This window comes from Schistocerca cancellata, chromosome 2 (assembly GCF_023864275.1).
Source record: "Schistocerca cancellata isolate TAMUIC-IGC-003103 chromosome 2, iqSchCanc2.1, whole genome shotgun sequence".
In the NCBI taxonomy this organism is placed as follows: domain Eukaryota; kingdom Metazoa; phylum Arthropoda; class Insecta; order Orthoptera; family Acrididae; genus Schistocerca; species Schistocerca cancellata.
The window spans coordinates 834,606,710-834,634,297 of NC_064627.1; the positions used below are offsets into that span (position 1 = coordinate 834,606,710).

The 27,588-nt window shown below is 38.9% G+C and overlaps 1 protein-coding gene across 2 annotated transcripts in view; it reads right to left on the bottom strand.

The window, feature by feature from the left end:
* The window catches only part of LOC126162738 (tuberin), a 342,768-nt gene that overhangs the window by 220,575 nt on the left and 94,605 nt on the right, over positions 1-27,588 (bottom strand). For both annotated transcript variants that reach the window (XM_049919411.1, XM_049919410.1), the window contains exon 8: positions 25,325-25,476. In XM_049919411.1, coding sequence (XP_049775368.1) covers positions 25,325-25,476 — 152 coding nt within the window. The remainder of the gene's footprint in view (positions 1-25,324; positions 25,477-27,588) is intronic.

Sequence of the window (27,588 nt, forward strand, 5' to 3'; positions counted from 1 at the left end):
CCTGGTGGATAACGGGAAGAGAGGATATATTGAAGAGCAAGTTCCCATCTCCGGAGTTCGGATAGGTTGGTGTTAGTAGGAAGTATCCAGATAACCTGGACGGTGTAACACTGCGCCAAGATGTGCTGGTCGTGCACCAAGGCATGTTTAGCCACAGGGTGATCCTCATTACCAACAAACACTGTCTGCCTGGACCAACCTCAACTCCTTTGGTTCCATCAGATTCACTTGGTCCTACTCCAAATCCCATGCCACTTTCCTTGATGTTGACCTTCACCTGTCCAATGGCCAGCTTCACACGTCCGTCCACATCAAACCCACCAACAAGCAACAGTACCTCCATTACGACAGCTGCCACCCATTCCACATCAAACAGTCCCTTCCCTACAGCCTAGGTCTTCATGGCAAACGAATCTGCTCCAGTCCGGAATCCCTGAAGCATTACACCAACAACCTGACAACAGCTTTCGCATCCCGCAACTACCCTCCCGACCTGGTACAGAAGCAAATAACCAGAGCCACTTCCTCATCCTCTCAAACCCAGAACCTCTCACAGAAGAACCACAAAAGTGCCCCACTTGTGACAGGATACTTTCCGGGACTGGACCAGACTCTGAATGTGGCTCTCCAGCAGGGATACGACTTCCTCAAATCCTGCCCTGAAATGAGATCCATCCTTCATGAAATCCTCCCCACTCCACCAAGAGTGTCTTTCCGCCGTCCACCTAACCTTCGTAACCTCTTAGTTCATCCCTATCAAATCCCCAAACCACCTTCCCTACCCTCTGGCTACTACCCTTGTAACCGCCCCCGGTGTAAAACCTGTCCCATGCACCCTCCCACCACCACCTACTCCAGTCCTGTAACCCGGAAGGTGTACACAATCAAAGGCAGAGCCACGTGTGAAAGCACCCGCGTGATCTACCAACTGACCTGCCTACACTGTGATGCATTCTATGTGGGAATGACCAGCAACAAACTGTCCATTCGCATGAATGGACACAGGCAGACAGTGTTTGGTGGTAATGAGGATCACCCTGTGGCTAAACATGCCTTGGTGCACGACCAGCACATCTTGGCACAGTGTTACACCATCCGGGTTATCTGGATACTTCCTACTAACACCAACCTATCCGAACTCCGGAGATGGGAACTTGCTCTTCAATATATCCTCTCTTCCCGTTATCCACCAGGCCTCAATCTCCGCTAATTTCAAATTTCCGCCACTCATACCTCACCTGTCATTCATCAACATCTTTGCCTCTGCACTTCTGCCTCGACTGACATCTCTGCCCAAAATCTTTGTCTTTAAATATGTCTGCTTGTGTCTGTATATGTGTGGATGGATATGTGTGTGTGTGCGAGTGTATACCCGTCCTTTTTTCCCCCTAAGGTAAGTCTTTCCGCTCCCGGGACTGGAATGACTCCTTACCCTCTCCCTTAAAACCCACATCCTTTCGTCTTTCCCTCTCCTTCCCTCTTTCCTGATGAGGCAACAGTTTGTTGCGAAAGCTTGAATTTTGTGTGTATGTTTGTGTTCGTTTGTGTGTCTGTCGACCTGCCAGCACTTTCATTTGGTAAGTCACATCATCTTTGTTTTTAGGTATATATATATATATATATATATATATATATATATATATATATATATATATATATATATATATATATATGGTTATAATAGAAGGAAACATTCCATGAAGGAAAAATATACCTAAAAACAAAGATGTGTGACTTACCAAATGAAAGTGCTGGCAGGTCGACAGACACACAAACGAACACAAACATACACACAAAATTCAAGCTTTCGCAACAAACTGTTGCCTCATCAGGAAAGAGGGAAGGAGAGTGTCTTTCCCTCTCCTTCCCTCTTTCCTGATGAGGCAACAGTTTGTTGCGAAAGCTTGAATTTTGTGTGTATGTTTGTGTTCGTTTGTGTGTCTGTCGACCTGCCAGCACTAACATCTTTGTTTTTATATATATATATATATATATATATATATATATATATATATATATATATATATCTTGACTTACCAAATGAAAGTGCTGGCAGGTCGACAGACACACAAACGACACAAACATACTGCTTGTGTCTGTGTATGTGTGGATGGATATGTGTGTGTGTGCGAGTGTATACCTGTCCTTTTTTCCCCCTAAGGTAAGTCTTTCCGCTCCCGGGATTGGAATGACTCCTTACCCTCTCCCTTAAAACCCATATCCTTTTGTCTTTCCTTCTCCTTCCCTCTTTCCTGACGAGGCAACCATTGGTTATATATATATATATATATATATATAATTTTCTTTACTGTCATTTCTTGTTAACAATATCAGCTTATTCCCAAGAATTACCATCTTTCACTCAGTTAATACTAGACAGAAATCCAATCTGCATTTGGATTGCACTTCCTTGACTCTTGTGCAGAAAGGTGTGCAGTACGCTACTGCATCCATTTTCAATAAGCTACCACAAGAATTCAAAAATCTGCTTTCAAACCATAACTGAAGAGTTTCCTCATGGGTCACTCCTTTTCTGTTCTTTGAAAAATTAAGCTGATTCCTTTGTTATATTGTTGATTGTGTTGACATAAAATTAGGATTGTCTTTTTTGGGTTCATAAACATTTTATTTTATCTGTTATTACTTTTAAGTTGTAATTTCATGTACTGACACCTTCCATGACCTTGGAGGTGTGCTCCTCAATTTGGTCCTACAGAACTAGATATGTGCAAAAAAATCTGGTAAAATCATACCATCTGCTACTAAAAATGTGAAACACATTCTCTATGCTCAAAAAACGAAACATTCCAACAATAAGGAAAATATTATTTGGAACATTTTTCAACAAAAAAGTGTTAAAATGAAATTTAACCAATAAGAAATAGATGTGGTAGAAAGTGTGACACTTTCAAATCATTCACAATCAAGATCAAAGATTAGTGCCTCACAAGGCAGCAAAAGTTGCACCAACTAATAAACAAAAGATATGCTATAGTTACTTGTGGAGACCCTGCACACACAACCAACAGACAGTTTCAAAAATAAAACCCCTATGAAGATCACAAAACTCATCAGATCATTTTAAAAGTAGTAAACCTGCTGGTTATGATGAAAAATCCAGGATGGAATGTAACAATATTATGAACAGGAATGTAGCTACTCACCATATAGTGGAGATGCTGAGTTGCAGATACACACAACAAAAAGACTGTCACAAATAAAACTTTCAGCCAGCAAGGCCTTCATCAAAAATAGACCCCCTGCCCCCCCCCCCCCCCCACACACACACACACAAACTCCACACAACTCACACACACGACTGCAAACACCCAGTCCCCAGGCAAAGAGAATCCCCAACCACACAGGAAATCGAGCCCGGGACCCCGTGATCCAGAGGCAGCAATGCTAGCCACTAGACCACAGGCTGCGGACAGGTTAGACAGAGGGCAAGGGAAGGAGAGATGTAGAAAGAACTGTGATAGTGGAATGAGGGGTGTGTAGTGGGAACAGGGAAGGAGATTGATGGGTGAGGACAATATTAACGAAGGTTGAGGCCAGGAGGGTTACGGGAACATAGGATGTATTGCAGCGAAAGTTCCCACCTGCACAATCCAGAAAAGCTGGTGTTGGTGGGAAGGATTCATATGGTGCAGGCTGCGAAGCAGTCATTGAAGTGAAGGATGTCATGTTTGGCAGCATGTTCAGCAACAGGGTGGCCCACTTGTTTCTTGGCCACAGTTGTCGGTGGCCATTCATGCAGACAGACAGCTTGTTGATTATGATGCCCACAATGCAGCATAGTGGTTGCAGCTTAGCTTGTAGATCATATGACTGGTTGCACAGTGGAATGGAACTGACCAATAGAGCCCATTGTGTTATATTATGCTAATTAAAGTTGTTTTCGAAAAGCATTCGCTTAGTATGATGTTGCGAACAATGCAAATTTGAAAGTGTGTATATTTAAATTACAACTTTTATTATTTCTAAAAGTTTGACTTGCATTATTTATATGTACATTTTGTCACTCATATTATTATTGTCACTGAATAATCCTTTATATTATTTGATATTTCATGTAACTTAAAAATGCAGTATCAATAATTGATATAGAAATATTAAGCTCTTTGTCGATATGACTCTGTGATCTTTGGTCAGCAACATGATTTTGGCCACTTGTGTTTTGTCTGTGGTCAAGAGTTGTTGTTTTTATGTGTGTTTCTTGATAACAGTGAGGCGTCCACAATGGAAGTGGTACTTAATTTTTGTGATTCAAGAGTGTGAAATTTATTAAATTACTTTCAAGTTTAAAGTTCTGACAGTAAATTAGTGTTAATTTCCAAATAAACGATCATGGAACCCTGCTTCATGATTTCGGTAGTCTGGTAATAGTCAAAACCCGCACCTTTTTCAGCCGGAGCAGCAAAGGAATCAATCATCGCCTAGACAATGAAGCCACATGCACAATGGATATTCAGCAGCATCAAGATAAGTAACATCATGATCATCTCCACAAATTACTTTACATCCATTAGCCACACTGTAACAGTGTCTTTATGGAAACAATTTTGCATCATAGTAGAGAGGGACCATGATAACTGGGGGCTCATCCAAGAGTAAGACATTTATATGGACACGGATTGATGAAACATTCCACGTGGGAAAAATATATATATATTTGCTTGTGTCTAATAACCACACAATGCAAAGAAGTGCAATACATGGAAGTCAAAGGAGACGAAACGAAACAGTAAAGTTGAATGACCACATGAGTGAAGTCCCCACTGAAAAGATAAGTACATTTGTGTAGTGCTTTTTATTCTTTTTATTATTTTGTTTGTGAAATTTTATGAAAATGACCATTGTAAAACAGGAAAGCGGTGCTGAATCTGAGCAGGATTGTGAAAATTTCTTAGTCTCTGGGGACTTATACATGCCGATAAAAATATGAGACGAGTCATTCAAAGAAGCGGATCAGTCTTAATCCATTAGAATGGGAGATTTTGGACATAAAATCAGTGTTACTAATGATGGAACAATTGTTAGCTTTAAAACAAACAGTTGCAGCATGCTTACAAGCTAATCAGGAACAGTTAAAAAACATGAGTCTGATGGTCATGGACAGTTTTCAGGACAGTGTTGCATCTTAAGGGAGTGACGAAAAGAAAAACTTACAATGTCTTACTTTCAGGTAATAAACGTTGCAATGACATATCAAAGATAGACAAGAAACTTGGCAGCCCAGAAACAAAGATTTTGGTGGTAGAATCTAAAGTGGGAGAAGTAAAATCTAGTCTGAGTAACCAAATTCTCTAAGAAATGAACTGGTCACAGACAGAGAGAAAAATGCAAAGTATTTTGTTAATGTTAACAGACAAATAGATACAGTCTGTTTAAATTAAAAGCTATGGATGTAGATCCTGAAAGTAGAGTAGATTTGAAAGTATCTGTTGTGAATGATAAAGTGGAAACAGCCAGTGACACTGCAAAACTCCACAAAGTTGAAACGAAGACAAACGTTAGTGAACTACAAAGTACAGTATCAGAGTTAAACCATAATTTTGAAATACTTAGCAATGATTTAACTATAAAAATTTTTCTATGAACACATGTACAGTATTATCCAATATTACAATTAAAAACTTTTCTAATGAGTGTAGTTTGCATCCTGTCGACTTTCTGCAGAGTTGTAGGGTCAACTTTTTGCCTAATATGAGAGAAAGTTTGAAAATTAAGTTTGTAAAAAAAATTTTGGAGGGAGAATCTTTATCATGGGCCAATCAAAATTTTTATATGGACATGTCTTATGCAGAATTTGAAACTGATTTTTTAAAATGGTTCTGGTCTGAAACTGAACAAGCAAGGATAAAGAGTGAGTTCCTGAATGGACCAAATTATAGGAAAACCCAAGAACTATGAAACAGTTTTGTAAAAATCAATTGAAGAAACTTGTACATTTGAGTAAACCCTTTGATGAGCTCATACAGATTGATGCTTTAAAGAGATTGCCAACTGATATGCAATGGGACATAGTTTATGGATCAGCTGACAACACTGAACAATTTTTAAACTACGTAGGCAAACTAGACAGAATCTTAGACAAAGTGGGGAAACCACAAAACTATTTCAGTTACACACAGAAAGGTGGGAATCATAGTTGGGGATATACTAATTTTAACAGAAGGGAGAAGAACAGTAGGTCTAACAACCATAGTTTTCATCATAGGGAACAAAATAGTCACAATAATAGTAATTTCCATTCAAGGAAAACTATAATTTCCATTGAAGAGGACGATCTGGGAACAATTGGAACAGAAATAATAAGAGAGTTTGAAAACAGGAATAGGAATGGGCATGAACCTAGAGACACCAGGAGTCAAAACGCTATGGGAAGTTATGAAGTAAAAAACTAGCACGCGCTTCATTGTCGGTCCACAAGGTAGGGGCAAAAAGTGTAGATATTAAATGGACCAATACCAGTGACTACACTGTACCAAAAGATACATCTGAAGTAATGAGTAGTTATCTCATGAATGTGCACTACCCTGTAAACGTAGTATCTGTTAAGAATGACACTTGTTACTCATCTAACACTAACAATGCAGGTAAGAGGAATGAACACACTGGTTGTAATAAAGAGCCAGAGGAGGTAATTGACTTAGTTGAATTTTATGAGTGGGCAGAAACTTGTAGTTAGTGAGAGGACCGGCAGGTTAACAATTTACATGATTTAGGAACTGAAGCACTGATGAGGGAACCAGGTGAGCAAATTGTTGACACTGATTTAATGAGCAAAGAATTAAACACACTTGGATGTGAAAGCAAAATTGTAAGTTTTCAGGAGAGCGGGGTTGATGATGATTGTAGTACTTGGGAAAATGAAGATTTAATGGTACATGATGATGGTGAGAAATATTTTGTTTGTTTGAAAAAGGAAATGGAAGCTTTAGGTGTTGTGGGAGAAACTGGTATTATGCATGTTGTAGATATACCCAAGGAGGTTGTTAACAATTTAAGTGGTGTTAAAGTCAGTGTCACAACCAATAGGTTCTGTAATCCAATGTCTTATGAAGAAACATGTGTAGATGATAAATATTCTCTAAATAGTAAACCTGACTGTGCAAGTAGGCTACAATTTGTAATGAGCAAAGGTGAATTATTTCTTTATAATCTACATCTACATCTACATCTATACTCCGCGAGCCACCTTACGGTGTGTGGCGGAGGGTACTTATTGTACCACTATCTAATCCCCCCTTCCCTGTTCCATTCACGAATTGTGCGTGGGAAGAACGACTGCTTGTAAGTCTCCGTATTTGCTCTAATTTCTCGGATCTTTTCGTTGTGATCATTACGCGATATATATGTGGGCGGTAGTAATATGTTGCCCATCTCTTCCCGGAATGTGCTCTCTCGTAATTTCGATAATAAACCTCTCCGTATTGCGTAACGCCTTTCTTGAAGTGTCCGCCACTGGAGCTTGTTCAGCATCTCCCTAACGCTCTCGCGCTGACTAAATGTCCCCATGACGAATCGTGCTGCTTTTCGCTGGATCATGTCTATCTCTTCTATTAATCCAACCTGGTAAGGGTCCCATACTGATGAGCAATACTCAAGAATCGGACGAACAAGCGTTTTGTAAGCTACTTCTTTCGTCGATGAGTCACATTTTCTTAGAATTCTTCCTATGAATCTCAACCTGGCGCCTGCTTTTCCCACTATTTGTTTTATGTGATCATTCCACTTCAGATCGCTCTGGATAGTAACTCCTAAGTATTTTACGGTCGTTACCGCTTCCAATGATTTACCACCTATGGCATAATCGTACTGGAATGGATTTCTGCCCCTATGTATGCGCATTATATTACATTTATCTACGTTTAGGGAAAGCTGCCAGCTGTCGCACCATGCATTAATCCTCTGCAGGTCTTCCTGGAGTACGTACGAGTCTTCTGATGTTGCTACTTTCTTGTAGACAACCGTGTCATCTGCAAATAGCCTCACGGAGCTACCGATGTTGTCAACTAAGTCATTTATGTATATTGTAAACAATAAAGGTCCTATCACGCTTCCTTGCGGTACTCCCGAAATTACCTCTACATCTGCAGATTTTGAACCGTTAAGAATGACATGTTGTGTTCTTTCTTCTAGGAAATCCTGAATCCAATCACAAACCTGGTCCGATATTCCGTAAGCTCGTATTTTTTTCACTAAACGTAAGTGCGGAACCGTATCAAATGCCTTCCTGAAGTCCAGGAATACGGCATCAATCTGCTCGCCAGTGTCTACGGCACTGTGAATTTCTTGGGCAAATAGGGCGAGCTGAGTTTCACATGATCTCTGTTTGCGGAATCCATGTTGGTTATGATATAGGAGATTTGTATTATCTAAGAACGTCATAATACGAGAACACAAAACATGTTCCATTATTCTACAACAGATTGACGTAAGCGAAATAGGCCTATAATTATTCGCATCTGATTTATGACCCTTCTTGAAAATGGGAACGACCTGCGCTTTCTTCCAGTCGCTAGGTACTTTACGTTCTTCCAGCGATCTACGATAAATTGCTGATAGAAAGGGGGCAAGTTCTTTAGCATAATCACTGTAGAATCTTAAGGGTATCTCGTCTGGTCCGGATGCTTTTCCGCTACTAAGTGGTAGCAGTTGTTTTTCAATTCCGATATCGTTTATTTCAATATTTTCCATTTTGGCGTCCGTGCGACGGCTGAAGTCAGGGACCGTGTTACGATTTTCCGCAGTGAAACAGTTTCGGAACACTGAATTCAGTATTTCTGCCTTTCTTCGGTCGTCCTCTGTTTCGGTGCCATCGTGGTCAATGAGTGACTGAATAGGGGATTTAGATCCGCTTACCGATTTTACATATGACCAAAACTTTTTAGGGTTCTTGTTTAGATTGTTTGCCAATGTTTTACGTTCGAATTCGTTGAATGCTTCTCTCATTGCTCTCTTTACGCTCTTTTTCGCTTCGTTCAGCTTTTCCTTATCAGCTATGATTCGACTACTCTTAAACCTATGATGAAGCTTTCTTTGTTTCCGTAGTACCTTTCGTACATGATTGTTATACCACGGTGGATCTTTCCCCTCGCTTTGGACCTTAGTTGGTACGAACTTATCTAAGGCATACTGGACGATGTTTCTGAATTTTTTCCATTTTTGTTCCACATCCTCTTCCTCAGAAATGAACGTTTGATGGTGGTCACTCAGATATTCTGCGATTTGTGCCCTATCACTCTTGTTAAGCAAATATATTTTCCTTCCTTTCTTGGCATTTCTTATTACACTTGTAGTCATTGATGCAACCACTGACTTATGATCACTGATACCCTCTTCTACATTCACGGAGTCGAAAAGTTCCGGTCTATTTGTTGCTATGAGTTCTAAAACGTTAGCTTTACGAGTTGGTTCTCTAACTATCTGCTCGAAGTAATTCTCGGACAAGGCAGTCAGGACAATGTCACAAGAGTCTCTGTCCCTGGCTCCAGTTCTGATTGTGTGACTATCCCATTCTATACCTGGTAGATTGAAGTCTCCCCCTATTACAATAGTATGATCACGAAACTTCTTCACGACGTTCTGCAGGTTCTCTCTGAGTGGCGTGCACACGGGGGTTTTTTAGGTTAGAGGGACCCCCCCTTGGGCGAAACGATAAAATACCTGACGGCTTACCAGAGAGGACATTATCATCGTTGATAAAGCACGTCCGTCCTCAGAGACCAAAAACAGGAAAAGTTAACGTAATATTGGTAAACTGCAGGAGTATCCAGGGCAAGGTTCCTGAATTAGTATCTCTTATTGAAGGAAATAGTGCGCATATAGTATTAGGAACGGAAAGTTGGTTAAAACCGGAAGTGAACAGTAACGAAATCCTAGACACAGAATGGAATATATACCACAAGGATAGGATAAACGCCAATGGTGGAGGAGTATTTATAGCAGTAAAGAATTCAATAATATCCAGTGAAGTTATTAGCGAATGCGAATGTGAAATAATCTGGGTTAAGCTAAGTATCAAAGGTGGGTCAGATATGATAGTCGGATGCTTCTATAGACCACCTGCATCAGCAACCGTAGTAGTTGAGCGCCTCAGAGAGAACCTGCAGAACGTCGTGAAGAAGTTTCGTGATCATACTATTGTAATAGGGGGAGACTTCAATCTACCAGGTATAGAATGGGATAGTCACACAATCAGAACTGGAGCCAGGGACAGAGACTCTTGTGACATTATCCTGACTGCCTTGTCCGAGAATTACTTCGAGCAGATAGTTAGAGAACCAACTCGTAAAGCTAACGTTTTAGACCTCATAGCAACAAATAGACCGGAACTTTTCGACTCCGTGAATGTAGAAGAGGGTATCAGTGATCATAAGTCAGTGGTTGCATCAATGACTACAAGTGTAATAAGAAATGCCAAGAAAGGAAGGAAAATATATTTGCTTAACAAGAGTGATAGGGCACAAATCGCAGAATATCTGAGTGACCACCATCAAACGTTCATTTCTGAGGAAGAGGATGTGGAACAAAAATGGAAAAAATTCAGAAACATCGTCCAGTACGCCTTAGATAAGTTCGTACCAACTAAGGTCCAAAGCGAGGGGAAAGATCCACCGTGGTATAACAATCATGTACGAAAGGTACTACGGAAACAAAGAAAGCTTCATCATAGGTTTAAGAGTAGTCGAATCATAGCTGATCAGGAAAAGCTGAACGAAGCGAAAAAGAACGTAAAGAGAGCAATGAGAGAAGCATTCAACGAATTCGAACGTAAAACATTGGCAAACAATCTAAACAAGAACCCTAAAAAGTTTTGGTCATATGTAAAATCGGTAAGCGGATCTAAATCCCCTATTCAGTCACTCATTGACCACGATGGCACCGAAACAGAGGACGACCGAAGAAAGGCAGAAATACTGAATTCAGTGTTCCGAAACTGTTTCACTGCGGAAAATCGTAACACGGTCCCTGACTTCAGCCGTCGCACGGACGCCAAAATGGAAAATATTGAAATAAACGATATCGGAATTGAAAAACAACTGCTATCACTTAGTAGCGGAAAAGCATCCGGACCAGACGAGATACCCTTAAGATTCTACAGTGATTATGCTAAAGAACTTGCCCCCTTTCTATCAGCAATTTATCGTAGATCGCTGGAAGAACGTAAAGTACCTAGCGACTGGAAGAAAGCGCAGGTCGTTCCCATTTTCAAGAAGGGTCATAAATCAGATGCGAATAATTATAGGCCTATTTCGCTTACGTCAATCTGTTGTAGAATAATGGAACATGTTTTGTGTTCTCGTATTATGACGTTCTTAGATAATACAAATCTCCTTCATCATAACCAACATGGATTCCGCAAACAGAGATCATGTGAAACTCAGCTCGCCCTATTTGCCCAAGAAATTCAGTGCCGTAGACACTGGCGAGCAGATTGATGCCGTATTCCTGGACTTCAGGAAGGCATTTGATACGGTTCCGCACTTACGTTTAGTGAAAAGAATACGAGCTTACGGAATATCGGACCAGGTTTGTGATTGGATTCAGGATTTCCTAGAAGAAAGAACACAACATGTCATTCTTAACGGTTCAAAATCTGCAGATGTAGAGGTAATTTCGGGAGTACCGCAAGGAAGCGTGATAGGACCTTTATTGTTTACAATATACATAAATGACTTAGTTGACAACATCGGTAGCTCCGTGAGGCTATTTGCAGATGACACGGTTGTCTACAAGAAAGTAGCAACATCAGAAGACTCGTACGTACTCCAGGAAGACCTGCAGAGGATTAATGCATGGTGCGACAGCTGGCAGCTTTCCCTAAACGTAGATAAATGTAATATAATGCGCATACATAGGGGCAGAAATCCATTCCAGTACGATTATGCCATAGTTGGTAAATCATTGGAAGCGGTAACGACCTTAAAATACTTAGGAGTTACTATCCGGAGCGATCTGAAGTGGAATGATCACATAAAACAAATAGTGGGAAAAGCAGGCGCCAGGTTGAGATTCATAGGAAGAATTCTAAGAAAATGTGACTCATCGACGAAAGAAGTAGCTTACAAAACGCTTGTTCGTCCGATTCTTGAGTATTGCTCATCAGTATGGGATAGAAGAGATAGACATGATCCAGCGAAAAGCAGCGCGATTCGTCATGGGGACATTTAGTCAGCGCGAGAGCGTTACGGAGATGCTGAACAAGCTCCAGTGGCGGACACTTCAAGAAAGGCGTTACGCAATACGGAGAGGTTTATTATCGAAATTACGAGAGAGCACATTCCGGGAAGAGATGGGCAACATATTACTACCGCCCACATATATCTCGCGTAATGATCACAACGAAAAGATCCGAGAAATTAGAGCAAATACGGAGACTTACAAGCAGTCGTTCTTCCCACGCACAATTCGTGAATGGAACAGGGAAGGGGGGATCAGATAGTGGTACAATAAGTACCCTCCGCCACACACCGTAAGGTGGCTCGCGGAGTATAGATGTAGATGTAGTCCAAAAATGGTGATAACATATGTAGTCCATTCATTAGAGTAAAAGTTGGTACCTCGGAAGGCAAGTGCCTTATAGACACAGGGAGTCAAGTGCCGGGAATATCTTATGAAATGTTGTGTATAAAAAAATTGAGTGATTTTATGATACAGTTTTGAGTCCTTGAAAATGTTTATTATTTGTTTAAAATGTATTTGCTATATGAAGTGTTTGCAATGAATTTTCTTTACATGTAATATGCTAATCATGTTAGTTCTTGATATTCCTATATATCTATTCAATGTGAATGATACTTGATAATGTGTGTAATTTTAGCTTGTGTAATATTCTCACACCACACTTGTTGAGACATCATTTAAAATGTAAATCACCAATCAGCACTAATTTTGTCTCACAGCAATTAGCAGTTTTTAATTTTTTTTAATCTTAAAGGCAGAGCCTTAATTACTGCACACCTAAGTTGTTGAAATGTCCAACTAAACAAGGGGGAGAATCGTTTTAAGTAAACAACATGAATTACTGTATATTTGTTTCTGAAACACTGCAAAGCATAGGCAGTAATATTTTTCTAATTTGATATAAACATATTATACTAATACTTTCAAACAACCATGACTCTACCCTTGCACTTTTACTGTGAATATGAACTCTTGCACCAGACTGACTGTAGCTTTACTTATGAAAACAATTTAATTTGTTGTTTATCCTTGGTGTAGGTGTTATAGTTTATGATAAGACATTTTACACCCAAAATGTTAATGCATTTGTATTACAAATTTATTGAATTTATTGTTAGTCACAGGATCCTTTTTTGGACCAGTCTATATCTTTGTATTATTACTCAGACACATCCTGTAAACTTCTCCCACTAGATAAACATTACCAGAAGGATAAATATTTATCCTAACCATGTACTTACATACAAACATTATGTAACCAAAAGGTGATCTCTGTATTTTATTTTTAGATAACACGGCATTATAATGAACAAAGCAATAAAAACAGCTAAGCTGTGGAAAGGGACTTGCTTTAGTACAAGCAGAAAACAACCCTATTAAGGGAGGTCAGCAAGTTGCAGATGGACAATGTGGCACATTACTGTGAGTAGCGAGTAAAGTGGTTAACAAAAGAAAGTAAAACAAACCGGTAGTCAAAAGTTACAACCTTTTAACAGTTTAATGTGAAGTGTTATGACATTATAGACTCAACTAATTGAAAATTGTAAAATATTAACAACTGTATGAGTTCCTTTACTTTGTGTAACACAATTTCAATGTTAAACATAATTTCATGCCAACTGTTATGGGCAAAAAGTTGTTAAATTCAAAGAAAACAATTCTATTAAAAATTTTAATTTATTTAAATTCATATTCTTGGCAGTTCCATTACTCTGGTGTCATAATTTTGTTCACAAAATTCTTGGGGACCTATTGTAATGGAACTGACCAAAAGAGCCCATTGTGTTACCAGATATTACACACTAATTAAAGTTGTTTTCGAAAAGCATTTGCTTAGTATGATGATAGGGTAGATGTTGCGACCAATGGAAATTTGAAAGTGTGTATATTTAAATTACAACTTTTATTATTTCTAAAAAGTTTGACTTGCATTATTTATATGTACAATTTTGTCACTCATATTATTACTGTCACTGCATTACCCTTTATGCTATTTGATATTTCATGTAACTTAAAAATGCAGTATCAATAATCGATACGGAAATCTTAAGCTCTTTGTCGATATGACTCTGTGATCTTTGGTCAGCAACGTTATTTCAGCCACTTGTGTTTTGACCACAGTTGAGAGTTGTTGTTTCTATGTGTGTTTCTTGATAAACTTATGGTGTCCACAATGCAAGTAGTACTTAATTTTTGTGATACGAGAGCGTGAAATTTACTTAACTACTTTCAAGTTCAAAGTTCTGACAGTAAATATGTTTTTTTCTCTAAACAAAAAATTGTGGAATCCTGCTTTATGATTTCAGTAGACTGGTAATAGTCAAAACCTACACCTTTTTCATCCAGAGCAGCAAGGGACTCAACCATTGCCTATTCAACGAAGCCACATGTACAATGGATATTCAGCAGCATCAAGATAAGTGACATCATGATCATCTCTACAAGTTACTTCACATCCATTAGCCACACCATAACAGTGCCTTTCTGGAAATAACTTTGGATCATAGTAGAGAGGGTCCTTGATAATAGGTAGCCCTGCCGTTGATGGGATAGGTGATGTTTGTGACCAGACTGGACTAGATAACTGGAGGAGCAAGTACGGGGCAGGTCCTACATATAGGTCTATTACAGGAGTATGAGCCATGAGGTACGGGGTTGGGAGCAGGGGTTGTGTAGGGGTGGGCAAGTATGTTGTCTAGGTTCGGTGGATGGTGGAATTCCACTGCGGGAGGGGTGAGAAGGATAGTAGGAAAGACATTTCTCATTTCAAGGCATGATGAGAGATAGTCAAAACCATGGCGGAAATGCAGTTCAGTTGCTCCAGGCTTGGGTGGTACTGAGTGATGAGGGGAATACTCTTCTGTGGCCCAATGGTCAGAATTGGGAGCTGGTGATTGACGAGAGAGATAAAGCATAGAAGATCTGTTTTTGTAAGGTTGGAGGGTGTGAAGGCCTCAGTGAGACCCTTGGTATATTTTGAGAGGGATCGCTCATCACTGCAGATGCGAGGGCCACGGGTGGCTAGGCTGTATGGAAGGGACTTCTTGGTATGGAATGGGTGGCAGCTGTCAAAGTGGAAGTATTGCTGGTGGTCAGTAGATCTGATATGGACAGAGGTACTGAAGTTGCCATCTTTGAGATGGAGGTCAACGTCTAGAAAGGTGGATTGTTGGGTTGAGTAGGACCAGGTGAAGCAAATGGGGGAGAAGTAGTTGAGGTGTAGTTTTTGTTCTAATATTCCACAACATATTGAAAACCAATACTTGTAGTAATACTAATTACTATTATTACAGGAACAGCTGCCAAAATGACTAGGTTAACGCAGGGCCATGGTGATTGTTAACAATGAAATGACCAAGACTGTGGGTTATTTCAGTTTCATTCAGGTAGAGATATTGCAGTACCAGATGTAATGGCCTGGAAAGTGGGAGTTATAGGCTACTTACTGTTAGTTGGCAAATATGGACAACATAATTTTTTCAAAGATCATGCAGGACCATCTCTGCATGCAAAACAAAACATGAATGGGACCTGCTACAGTGCTTGGCATCTAATGATAATGGACAAAATTTTGAAACACATTGTAAAATGCACTCAGACCGAAGCACGTCAAGTATTTAGTTCAGATGATTGGACTATGAACATTGAAGAACTGCAATTTTTTATAGCTGCATTGTACATCTGAGGTGCTGTATGAGCGAAGAGCCTAGAACTAAACACATTGTGGTCAGAGAGGTGGGGAAATAATTCTGTGAAGTCAACAATGGCTCATGACAGCTTCAGAGAGATAATGCGTTATCTCAGATTTGACATTAGATGACAAGATCAGAATGACTGAAACATGACAAGTTTGCTTTGGTATCAGAAATCTGGTATGAGTTCACTGCAAATGCACAATGTCACTACATACTGGGTACATATATAACAACGAACAGCTTTTTCCTTCAAAGTGCTGTTGCAGATTCACATAGTTCATGGCCTCAAAACTGGACAATTATGGGCAAAAGTGCTGGACAGCAGTAGATAAAAACTACAAATATATTGTGAATGCTTTCCCTTATCTAGGAAAGGATGACACTAGGCCAAGTGATAAGAATATTAGCGATTTTGTTGTGAAAAAATTGATGCAATCTTACCTCAATAAAGGATGAACTATCACATGTGACAAGTTTTTCACCTCTTGGTTCTCTCTAAACTCCTGAACGCAAACGCTACAAGTCTATTGGGCACCGTAACTCAACCTCACAGGGAAATTCCAGTATGTATCAAGAACGCAAAAAAAAGTGTTAAGCAGCACAGTATTGCAGAAGAAGAATGATGCCACTATGACACTTTACCAGGGAAAGAGCAATAAGAAAGTCATGATTCCCAACACTGCTCATCCTTACGTGAAATTGAAGGTGGTTCAGAAAAGAAGCCAGACATAGTTACATTTTGTAACAGCTCTACATATGGAGTGGATGTGATCTACCAAACAGCTCACAAATACCCTGTCAAAGCACCATTGAGACCTTGGCCTTTTCATACATTTTACAGCTGCTGCATTTGGCTGGGATAAATGCCTGTGTATCGTACAACATTCTAAATGAGAAAAGGTTGAAACACAGAGACTTCATACTGCAGCTGGGGTAGGAACCTGCTGAGAAGCAAGCAACCAGGGAGACTAGTACCTCAGTCATGCCCGAAGACATTCATGAGAGACAAGAAAAGCGACCACACTGCCTTGTAAAGTCTAACTGTAAAGGAAACAAATTATTTGTAAAGTGTGATATGTGCAAGTAAACTATCTGCAACAAATGTACATCAAAAGACTATTAGTTGTGCTCATTATGTGATGTTAGCCAGTAAAGGCATCCAGCAAATGTGTAAGTTTTTAAAATAATAAATGATAATTTCTGAAAAATTGTTTTTTTTTTTTTTTTTTTTTTTTTTTTTTTTTTTTTTTTTTGTTGATTTCATAATAAAATTTCCAGCACTTCAAAGGACAGATTCACTAGTAGTAACAATAACCCACTGACACAGGAAATAAAAGGGAATGACACGAAGGTCATTAGTGATCCAAGTGTGGTTCTAGGTATGTCCAAATATCTGCGGTTGTAGTGCTAACCTTTCTTTGTAACCAATGACTCAGAGCATATTTCCTATTAAGGATAAATGTTCCCTAGTAGCACCATCTTTAACAGTCTAGAGAAGCAGACCTCTTCTAATTACAAATCTATTTCACTCCTTCAAGTATTTTGAAAAATGTCTGAGAAATCGGTTTATGATAGACTACTGACTCATTTAACCAAGCAAAACTTGTTAGCTGCCTCTCAGTTTGGTTTTCTAAAGGTTTCTCCACAGAAAAATCAATACAAGACCTCACAGATAAAGTGCTAGCAGAGTTTTTAAAAAATTGTTAATATACTCTGTGATTTTGCCAATTGTGTATATTATAAAATTCTCCTTGATCAAATAAAGTGTTATGGCATTACTGGCACACCTTTCTCAATGATGGAGTCTTACCTTCAAAACAGAAAACACAGGGTCTCACTAACAAACTTATCAGAGGCTTGAAACTAACTTCAAAATGGGGTACATGCATGTGAGTTGCCGTAAGGATCAGAATTGGGCCCACTCTTGTTCTTAACCCAATTAAATGATCTTCCAAAGACTCTGAAGGATGGTTCAAAAGCTTTTGTGTGTGCTGATGACCAACAACAACGACCTGTCAGCACCAGAAGTAATTATTAATGGCCATATGCTAAGTGAAACACAATGTGTAAAATTCTTTGACATCTAGGCTAAAATTACAACACATAGATAAACTAGTTGAGAAGCTTGGCATCTTTTTGCCTTTACAAACATCTCTCACTGTGTTGACATACACTCAGTTGTTGGCTTATTTGGCATATCTGCACTCCTTGTTGTGTTGTTATATTATCTTCTGGGACAGTACATGTAAAATAAAGTGTTTATTTAGCATAAGTGAGCACTATGAATACACTGTAAAGAAAATGACCATATATTGTATGGAAATTTTTCTAAGGATCCTTCCAATACTTTTATTCATCAATGGTTTTTATTTTTGACAATAAATATCAATTTCAGCTTAACTGTGATTTACAGAATCATTTTAAGACATAAAAATAATTTTCATGTAGCCATTGCCTCCTTTCACAGGATTTAAAGTGGAGTTATGTACTACAGTGCAAAGGTAGTCAACCATCTCCCACCTAAAATAAAGCAGGAATTGGGAATCCACCAAGATCAAAAGAGAGTTAGAAGCATACCTCAACAGCTTCTCTCTGTACAATTTGTCTGAATGCTTACACTCAGTTACTGAAAAGTTATGTTAGCTATGCAGCATGTAGCACTGTTGTTAGGCTGTGTTACAAGTAGTTACACAGTGTATTTACATATGCAGGTACATGCTTTCTCTGGCAAAGACCAATATAATCAGGTAAATATCAAGCTATCAATAGGAGATTAATGGTAACTGAGTAGGTAGCAGCTTTATTTAAAAAGGGTGGCACCATTCTTTCTAATTTACTTTGTTATATTTAGCTGGCATAAGCATGAACAGCCACGAGCAATATGGTGCTAATTTATTTTTATCGCAATTACAGATCAGGTTTCTATGCCTTCCTTGTCTTCAGTTAACCTTCACCACGAATCATTAGATAGTCTTGAGAGTTCTGCTTCATGGGATCTGCTGAACACAATGAAGGTAACAATATTACGAAAAGAAAAGTTGCTACTCATCATGTAGCAGAGGTGCCGAGTAACAGATAGGCACAACAAAAGGACCGTAGGAAAGTGAGCTTTGATTGTTATATTCAATCATGGATTTTCCATTGTTTGAACACAATGAATGAATGAATGAATGAAATTTCATCAATAGATAAGGAGTAGTTGGTCACCAGTACACCCTTAAGCTACTCTTAAACTGTACTTTAGATAATAATAAAGTTTTTATCATTGCTTAGAAGATAATGAAAATGTGTGTTCCTGAATAATGGACATCATGCTGGACCAAAATGCAAACCCTTTCTGAAGATCGCCTTCATTCACAGTATTGATTCTGTGAAATTAGCTGTTGATTCAAAGAGTGATGAAGTACTTATGACAAATTTCATTAAGGGATAAATATGCTGAGAAGTACTATAAGCAGACCTAGTTCTTCGTATGGTCTTCTGCAGGATGTTCTTGAATTCACAACACTAAATATTCAATTATTACTTCACCTTGGTTTGATATGTTGCCGCAAAATATGCTACCACAAGAAAAATGGAGTGGAAGATAGTGAAGTATGCCAGTTATCTTCTTTTTTTCCATCTCAATAAAAATGTAGCAACATTTGCCCAGCAAACTACGATTTATTTAGTCATTTCAGCAAATTTGAATTCCAAATGATCATAGAATCTTAAGATTTAGAGACAAAATAGATACAAAGCTTGGCAGAAATTATAGAATGGATCAATGACTTCACACATCAATGCTACAGTTTCCATTACCACTCATCAGGATGGTGAGAAATTTAAAACTGAAAGAGCAGACTTCCTAGAGGAAGTTTTCAGATCCATAAATTGGGAAAAAGAAGGAAAAAATGTATGTTAATACAACATACCTGAAACATCTATATTTTCCCCTTAATTCAGATAACCTTATATGATGAATTTAATGTTGTTGTTGTTGTTGTGGTCTTCAGTCCTGAGACTGGTTTGATGCAGCTCTCCATGCTACTCTATCCTGTGCAAGCTTCTTCATCTCCCAGTACCTACTGCAACCTACATCCTTCTGAACCTGCTTAGTGTATTCATCTCTTGGTCTCCCCCTACGACTTTTACCCTCCTAGCTGCCCTCCAATACTAAATTGGTGATCCCTTGATGCCTCAGAACATGTCCTACCAACCGATCCCTTCTTCTCATCAAGTTGTGCCACAAACTTCTCTTCTCCCCAATCCTATTCAATACTTCCTCATTAGTTATGTGATCTACCCATCTAATCTTCAGCATTCTTCTGTAACACCACATTTCAAAAGCTTCTACTCTCTTCTTGTCCAAACTATTTACTGTCCATGTTTCACTTCCATACATGGCTACACTCCATACAAATACTTTCAGAAATGACTTCCTGATACTTAAATCTATACTCGATGTTAACAAATTTCTCTTCTTCAGAAACGCTTTCCTTGCCATTGCCAGTCTACATTTTACATCCTCTCTACTTCGACCAACATCAGTTATTTTGCTCCCCAAATAGCAAAACTCCTTTACTACTTTAAGTGTCTCATTTCCTAAACTAATACCCTCAACATCACCTGCCTTAATTCGACTACATTCTCGTTTTGCTTTTGTTGATGTTCATCTTATATCTTCCCTTCAAGACACCATCCATTCCGTTCAACTGCTCTTCCAAGTCCTTTGCTGTCTCTGACAGAATTACAATGTCATCGGCGAACCTCAAAGTTTTTATTTCTTCTCCATGGATTTTAATACCTACTCCGAATTTTTCTTTTGTTTCCTTTACTGCTTGCTCAATATACAGGTTGAATAACATCGGGGAGAGGCTACAACCCTGTCTTACTCCCTTCCCAACCACTGCTTCCCTTTCATGTCCCTCGACTCTTATAACTGCCATCTGGTGTCTGTACAAATTGTAAATAGCCTTTCGCTCCCTGTATTTTACCCCTGCCACCTTTAGAATTTGAAAGAGAGTATTCCAGTCAACATTGTCAAAAGCTTTCTCTAAGTCTACAAATGCTAGAAACGTAGGTTTGCCTTTCCTTAATCTTTCTTCTAAGATAAGTCGTAAGGTCAGTATTGCCTCACGTGTTCCAGTATTTCTACGGAATCCAAACTGATCTTCCCCGAGGTCGGCTTCTACTATTTTTTCCATTCGTCTGTAAAGAATTCGTGTTAGTATTTTGCAGCTGTGGTTTATTAAACTGATTGTTCGGTAATTTTCACATCTGTCAACACCTGCTTTCTTTGGGATTGGAATTATTATATTCTTCTTGAAGTCTGAGGGTATTTCGCCTGTTTCATACATCTTGCTCACCAGATGGTAGAGTTTTGTCAGGATTGGCTCTCCCAAGGCCGTCAGTAGTTCCAATGGAATGTTGTCTACTCCGGGGGTCTTGTTTCGACTCAGGTCTTTCAGTGCTCTGTCAAACTCTTCGCGCAGTATCGTATCTCCCATTTCATCTTCATCTACATCCTCTTCCATTTCCATAATATTGTCCTCAAGTACATCGCCCTTGTATAGACCCTCTATATACTCCATCCACCTTTCTGCTTTCCCTTCTTTGCTTAGAACTGGGTTTCCATCTGAGCGCGTGATGTTCATACAAGTGGTTCTCTTATCTACAAAGGTCTCTTAAATTGTCCTGTAGGCCATATCTTTTTTACCCCTAGTGAGATAAGCCTCTACATCCTTACATTTGTCCTCTAGCCATCCCTGCTTAGCCATTTTGCACTTCCTGTCGATCTCATTTTTGAGACGTTTGTATTCCTTTTTGCCTGCTTCATTTACTGCATTTTTATATTTTCTCCTTTCATCAATTAAATTCAATATTTCTTCTGTTACCCAAGGATTTCTACTAGCCCTCGTCTTTTTACCTACTTGATCCTCTGCTGCCTTCACTACTTCATCCCTCAAAGCTACCCATTCTTCTTCTACTGTATTTCTTTCCCCCATTCCTGTCAATTGTTCCCTTATGCTCTCCCTGAAACTCTGTACAACCTCTGGTTCTTTAAGATTATCCAGGTCCCATCTCCTTAACTTCCCAACTTTTTGCAGTTTCTTCAGTTTTAATCCACAGGTCATAACCAATAGATTGTGGTCAGAGTCCACATCTGCCCCTGGAAATGTCTTACAATTTAAAAACTGGTTCCTAAATCTCTGTCTTACCATTATATAATCTATCTGATACCTTTTAGTATCTCCAGGGTTCTTCCATGTATAAAACCTTCTATCATGATTCTTAAACCAAGTGTTAGCTATGATTAAGTTATGCTCTGTTCAAAATTCTACCAGGCGGCTTCCTCTTTCATTTCTTACCCCCAATCCATATTCAACTACTATGTTTCCTTCTCTCCCTTTTCCTACACTCAAATTTCAGTCACCCATAACTATTAAATTTTCGTCTCCCTTCACTATCTGAATAATTTTTTTTATTTCATCATACATTTCTTCAATTTCTTCGTCATCTGCAGAGCTAGTTGGCATATAAACTTGTACTACTGTAGTAGGTGTGGGCTTCGTATCTATCTTGGCCACAATAATGCGTTCACTATGCTGTTTGTAGTAGCTTACCCGCATTCCTATTTTCCTATTCATTATGAAACCTACTCCTGCATTACCCCTATTTGACTTTGTGTTTATAACCCTGTAGTCACCTGACCAGAAGTCTTGTTCCTCCTGCCACCGAACTTCACTAATTCCTACGATATCTAAATTTAACCTATCCATTTCCCTTTTTAAATTTTCTAACCTACCTGCCCGATTAAGGGATCTGACATTCCACACTCTGATCCGTAGAAATAGAGCAAGCAAATGTAACAGTAATAAGAATAGTAAAATTTCATATGACCATAATATAAAAAAGAAATTAGTAAAAATTAACTGTCAAAGAATCAGTTGACTTTTAGTATTTAGAGCAGCTGAGGGCGATGATTGGACAGAAGGCAAAATAAACAAATGGAAGCATAAGTATACCTGGAGTGCTATTAGTAAATTAAATAGAATTTTCAAATGTAAGTTGGTTTCCACATTTCAGAAAACCATTAAAATCACAAGGAGATAGTATGGATGGCCAATAATTACTTTCAGGAAGCAGGAAGTAGTCTGGACAGAAACTAAATCTAGCTTTCAGAACTCCACTTGTACTCAACAACAGGTTGATGCCTCTCAACCAAACATCTCAGTGACATTCCACCTGCTCATCAGGTACATCTCAAAACCTGACTCCTTCTCTCTCTTCGTGCTGGTAACACCCTGCAAAACCCACCTCCTATTAGTTCTCCATTGCCAAACCCATCTCCACTGACCTCTTCACTTGTTACCTGTAGTGGCTAATTACATTTGCTCCAAAAGAAAGATGCTCTGCCTTCACTGACCAACACCTCACACAAAACTGTCTATAGTTCCCTTCCCACATCCTAGATGTTTATCATTTCCTTCCTCATTTCTACAGTTCCCGTTCCATTGCCAGCAGATTCTCATTTATCACTGTGGGCACCTGCACAACACGCCTCACACCTCGTGCCCGGTGGTTTGCAGCCGTAGGACACCAATTGCCCAAGTCCTCATAATACCTAGAGATTTATCATACTTCATAATCCTTTCAGAAAACTTCATTCAGAACTGCCATGGATACTGTAAGGGAACAGACAGTGCCAGATATATGGTCAGAGTGCTGGGACCCGGCCATAGACCATTGCAGGACAATACCTCTGCTGATACTACTACCCACGATGAGACACTGCTTCCAGACCACTGCTTCTACATTCCAATGACCTGGGGTGTTCACGAGCCTACAGGAAGTTTCTGCAGTTCATCCCACTGCCATAGGACAACAGATGGACATCACTCAATGACCTCATTCCAGAGTTCTCTGCAGTGACACAGAAATGAAGACCTTTCTGCGTAAGTCAGCACCACCCAGCCTTTGTCAGCTGTAGCCCTAGAGTCTTCACCATAATTATGTCACCACCATCACTGCTGTGGCTGGGCTGTGATCCGAGGACTGCTGCCTGACTGCAGAGGTCCTCGGCAACCGACACTCTGCTGTTTGCTTCCTGGCACAGGAGCCGCTACCCCCCCCCCCCCCCCCCCAATGCTTCCAGCTTTTTGGTCCACAGTTATTACATTCTAGGCAGTGTCACAATGGAGAAGGGGCCACTAGCTGCCTCATGTCTAGCGAGAACTTAAAATGCTGGAAATGTTATAAAATGCATTCGTTAGTGATGGGAAAGCATTGTAATGAGAGAATAGGAATTTTTGGGACCAACAAAAATGAACTTCGAAAGTGGGAAAATGTAAAATGCAGCAACATAAAAATGAGGTTTTACTGTATGTCAGTACGGGTGTAAATTACATCTTGTACAGCACTTTCTTATGCTTCGTTGGCACCTCCTTTTCCCAGACTAAGTCAGTCATACTCTGGCCAAACAGATATATATATATCAATAAACTGAGACTGACACAACTATAATACAGATATCTGCCAGTTATAGCAAAATTAAAGAAACATTACAGAAAAGAGCAGTAGCTGTATAACATATAGACTCAGAGTTGTAGCCTACCACAAATGTTATACAATTTGTAGAAGCTAGTGGTAAAAAAGGCTAATGACAAATTTGAGAAGAGTGCTAGTTCCGTTCCAGACCATGGCTAACTTAGGCTGTATTACATGGTTTCATGACCATTTAACACTGCCTGAATCAGCCATGGCCTGGAGTAGCACTGCCTCACTTATTCAACAAAATAAGCAGTGTGTGGTATTAAAAATGTCTGAAGTAAAGTCACAAAGTAATTTTAATAGGACTGTATCATGCTTTGTTAATGATTCTCTTGGCTATTTTAAAGATACAAAGAAACATGGAAATTAGACTTGTCCCCTTTTACCTCTCAGGTACAGATATATAGTGTGCAATTAATAACAGTTTCAATTCGTCTTATAAATCTATTAAACTACCACTAAAACTATTTTGCAGCTGACATTTGAGCAAGTCTAGTGCTGAGGACCAGCTGCCAGCCAATCTCAGTTCTTTCTATAGTGTCACATGCTCACTGTGTTAACCCACTTTGTATGTGCCTAGTAAAGCACAGCTGGCTGCAACACTGACCCCCGCCCAGATGGTACTGAACTCTATCAATCACAAAGTATTTTTAATTGGACTGTAATTTGCATTGTCAATCATTCTCTTGATTATTTTAAGATACAAAGAAACATATGTAAAGGGAAGGCCACTACTTTCAAAAGGGAAGACATTTCACAAAAACAGTAATATCAAACAAGTACTCAGTGCAGTGATGATAGGAGTGACCAACCTGTACAGTGTAGTAAGTTGATATTAATGCAATACAAAAACCAAAATGACAAATAAAGAACATAGGTCACAGTCAGCATAATATACTTACCGGTCTTACTGGGGAACATCTTTCAATCAGCTCAAAAACACGGCGCACTGACCCATTGAATTGCCCAAGTTCTATCAGCTTTTCTATTCCACAAATGGTTTCATTCAAATGGCACGATATAAGGCCTGTGTGATTACTTGAAGAACATTGCTCTGTAAAAATAAACTTTATATTCTAAGTCTGAATGTGATGAATAAAGGGGGTTAAAAAAAAAACCACACACACACACACACACACACAAAGTGCATAAAATGCAATTCTCAACCAGTGACAAGTTGTGTAAGAAACAAATACACAATGACAACAACAAAAATAATAAACATATGGTATTATTACATAGTGTCAAGAAGCCTTTTTTTCTGGAATAAGTTTAATGATAAGTTAATTGTTTCCAGCAAAGTAAACGAGAAAAAATATAACTACAAGCACTCAGAAGTGTTCCTTTACTGTTTCAACTTCAAAAACACAAACCCATGCCTGCAGGAATTGAATTACAGATACCACGTATCACATAATATATATGGTTCAAGTGATGATACAAACCAACATGATTTATTCATCATTAGTTTCTTAATTTCACTCATCATAAACAATTCTTTTTCAAGAGCCTGCAACTGTGTCAATAATGATTCTGCTAATAAAACACTTAACCAGTTCCATTTCTTCACACATCTTCAGAATCAATGGAAATAAATTCCTGAAACACTTCATTCTATGAATGAAAAATGTAACTGATGTGTGTTTTATTATTTACATTATGATTATTAAGCATTAGTTTATCAACATACATTACAGATATTCCACAAGACACTGTAAAGTGTATTTATTGCATACCATTCTTAGTTGCTGAACTTTCCCTTTGGGAAATGAACAAGGGAAAAATTACCATCAGTATGCCCAAATACACCAATATGTACCTTAACCTCTATTATCTTATTATTGTGTTCATACGTAAATTGTATTGTATTGGCTGCAGGTAATGACGACTGATCCTATAAACTCGCATAACAGTATTTCATTAGAAAATCTCTCACGCTCTTCCCATGACTTCTTGTTAACGTCCTCAAGTATTTTTTAATTCTTTCTTTTCAACAGGCACTTGCAATCCTATTAGTTACAATCCTATTAGGTACATCTCTGAATTAGTATGGCTTTTACTTCAAGGTGATTTCTACAGATCCGAACCATTAAAGCATCGCACAATAGCTACGGGGTTTTGTAAGAACACGTTGCACTAATGTCTTGCATAGGCTGTGGGAAACCAAGTGTCAAAGTTCACTTACTACATGTTCAAAACAGCACATGGTAGCAAGAGAGCATGGGATTCCTCCATTCCCTCCTTTCCTATACAATACCGTGTGCATGAATGTTATCATTTGTGTAGTTAGAGATTAGGAAACAACAATTTAAAAGAAGGATACTAATTAAAATACTGTAAATTGTTGCTTAAATTGCACCAAAATGCATAAAAACACTGAAAATGTGAAATTTGGAATACAGTAGTAAAAACATTGTAGATCATCTAAGCTAAAAGTTAGAAAGTGTAACAAATGTTCCACTTATAAATTATAGACGCTGTACCAATGGCCATAATAATTGTATAGACGGACCCCCCCCCCCCCCTTTTGTCAGTGTATTTAGGAAATTTTCCTTTATCATGGAAAAAATTGGTATTAAAATAGAACCCTCAGCTGGGAAAAATATTTGAGATTCGGTGTCGCTCAAGTGTGTTTCTCGAGTAAGCAGTCGGGGACACCAGTGGTGAAAAGGCAAGTGTTCTGAATGCTGTGCACACTGTGTGACAAAAGCAATACCATTACAGATAGTGAACGCAGTCTGCAGTAGACATTTGATGCAAGCAGTCCATGACTGAAGCTGCAAGAGGTGTAAACTGCTGTAAGCCGAATGTATAACCATAGCTGGTGACAGCAAGCCTCTGATTCCATATTAGGAAAAACCTCTAAATTGTGAACAGAACTACATTAATATTCCATTTCCATTTTATGGAATTGGACTTTCATGTGGAGTTTATGAAAGACCAGAGAGACTAGTAGGTTTACTGCCTCAGAAGTTTCAATATTTGTAAGTTTTTGTGTGCCACCTACAATACAATTATATGCCACCTACAATAAAACAATATGTGGCAAAAGGAGCAGTAGACCTTCAACTTAGGAATGGGTGACCAAATCTATCACTGACTAAACTGGATGATGCTCATCAGAACAGTAAAAGTAATGAACAGAATTTTAGTAAACTCTTCAAAC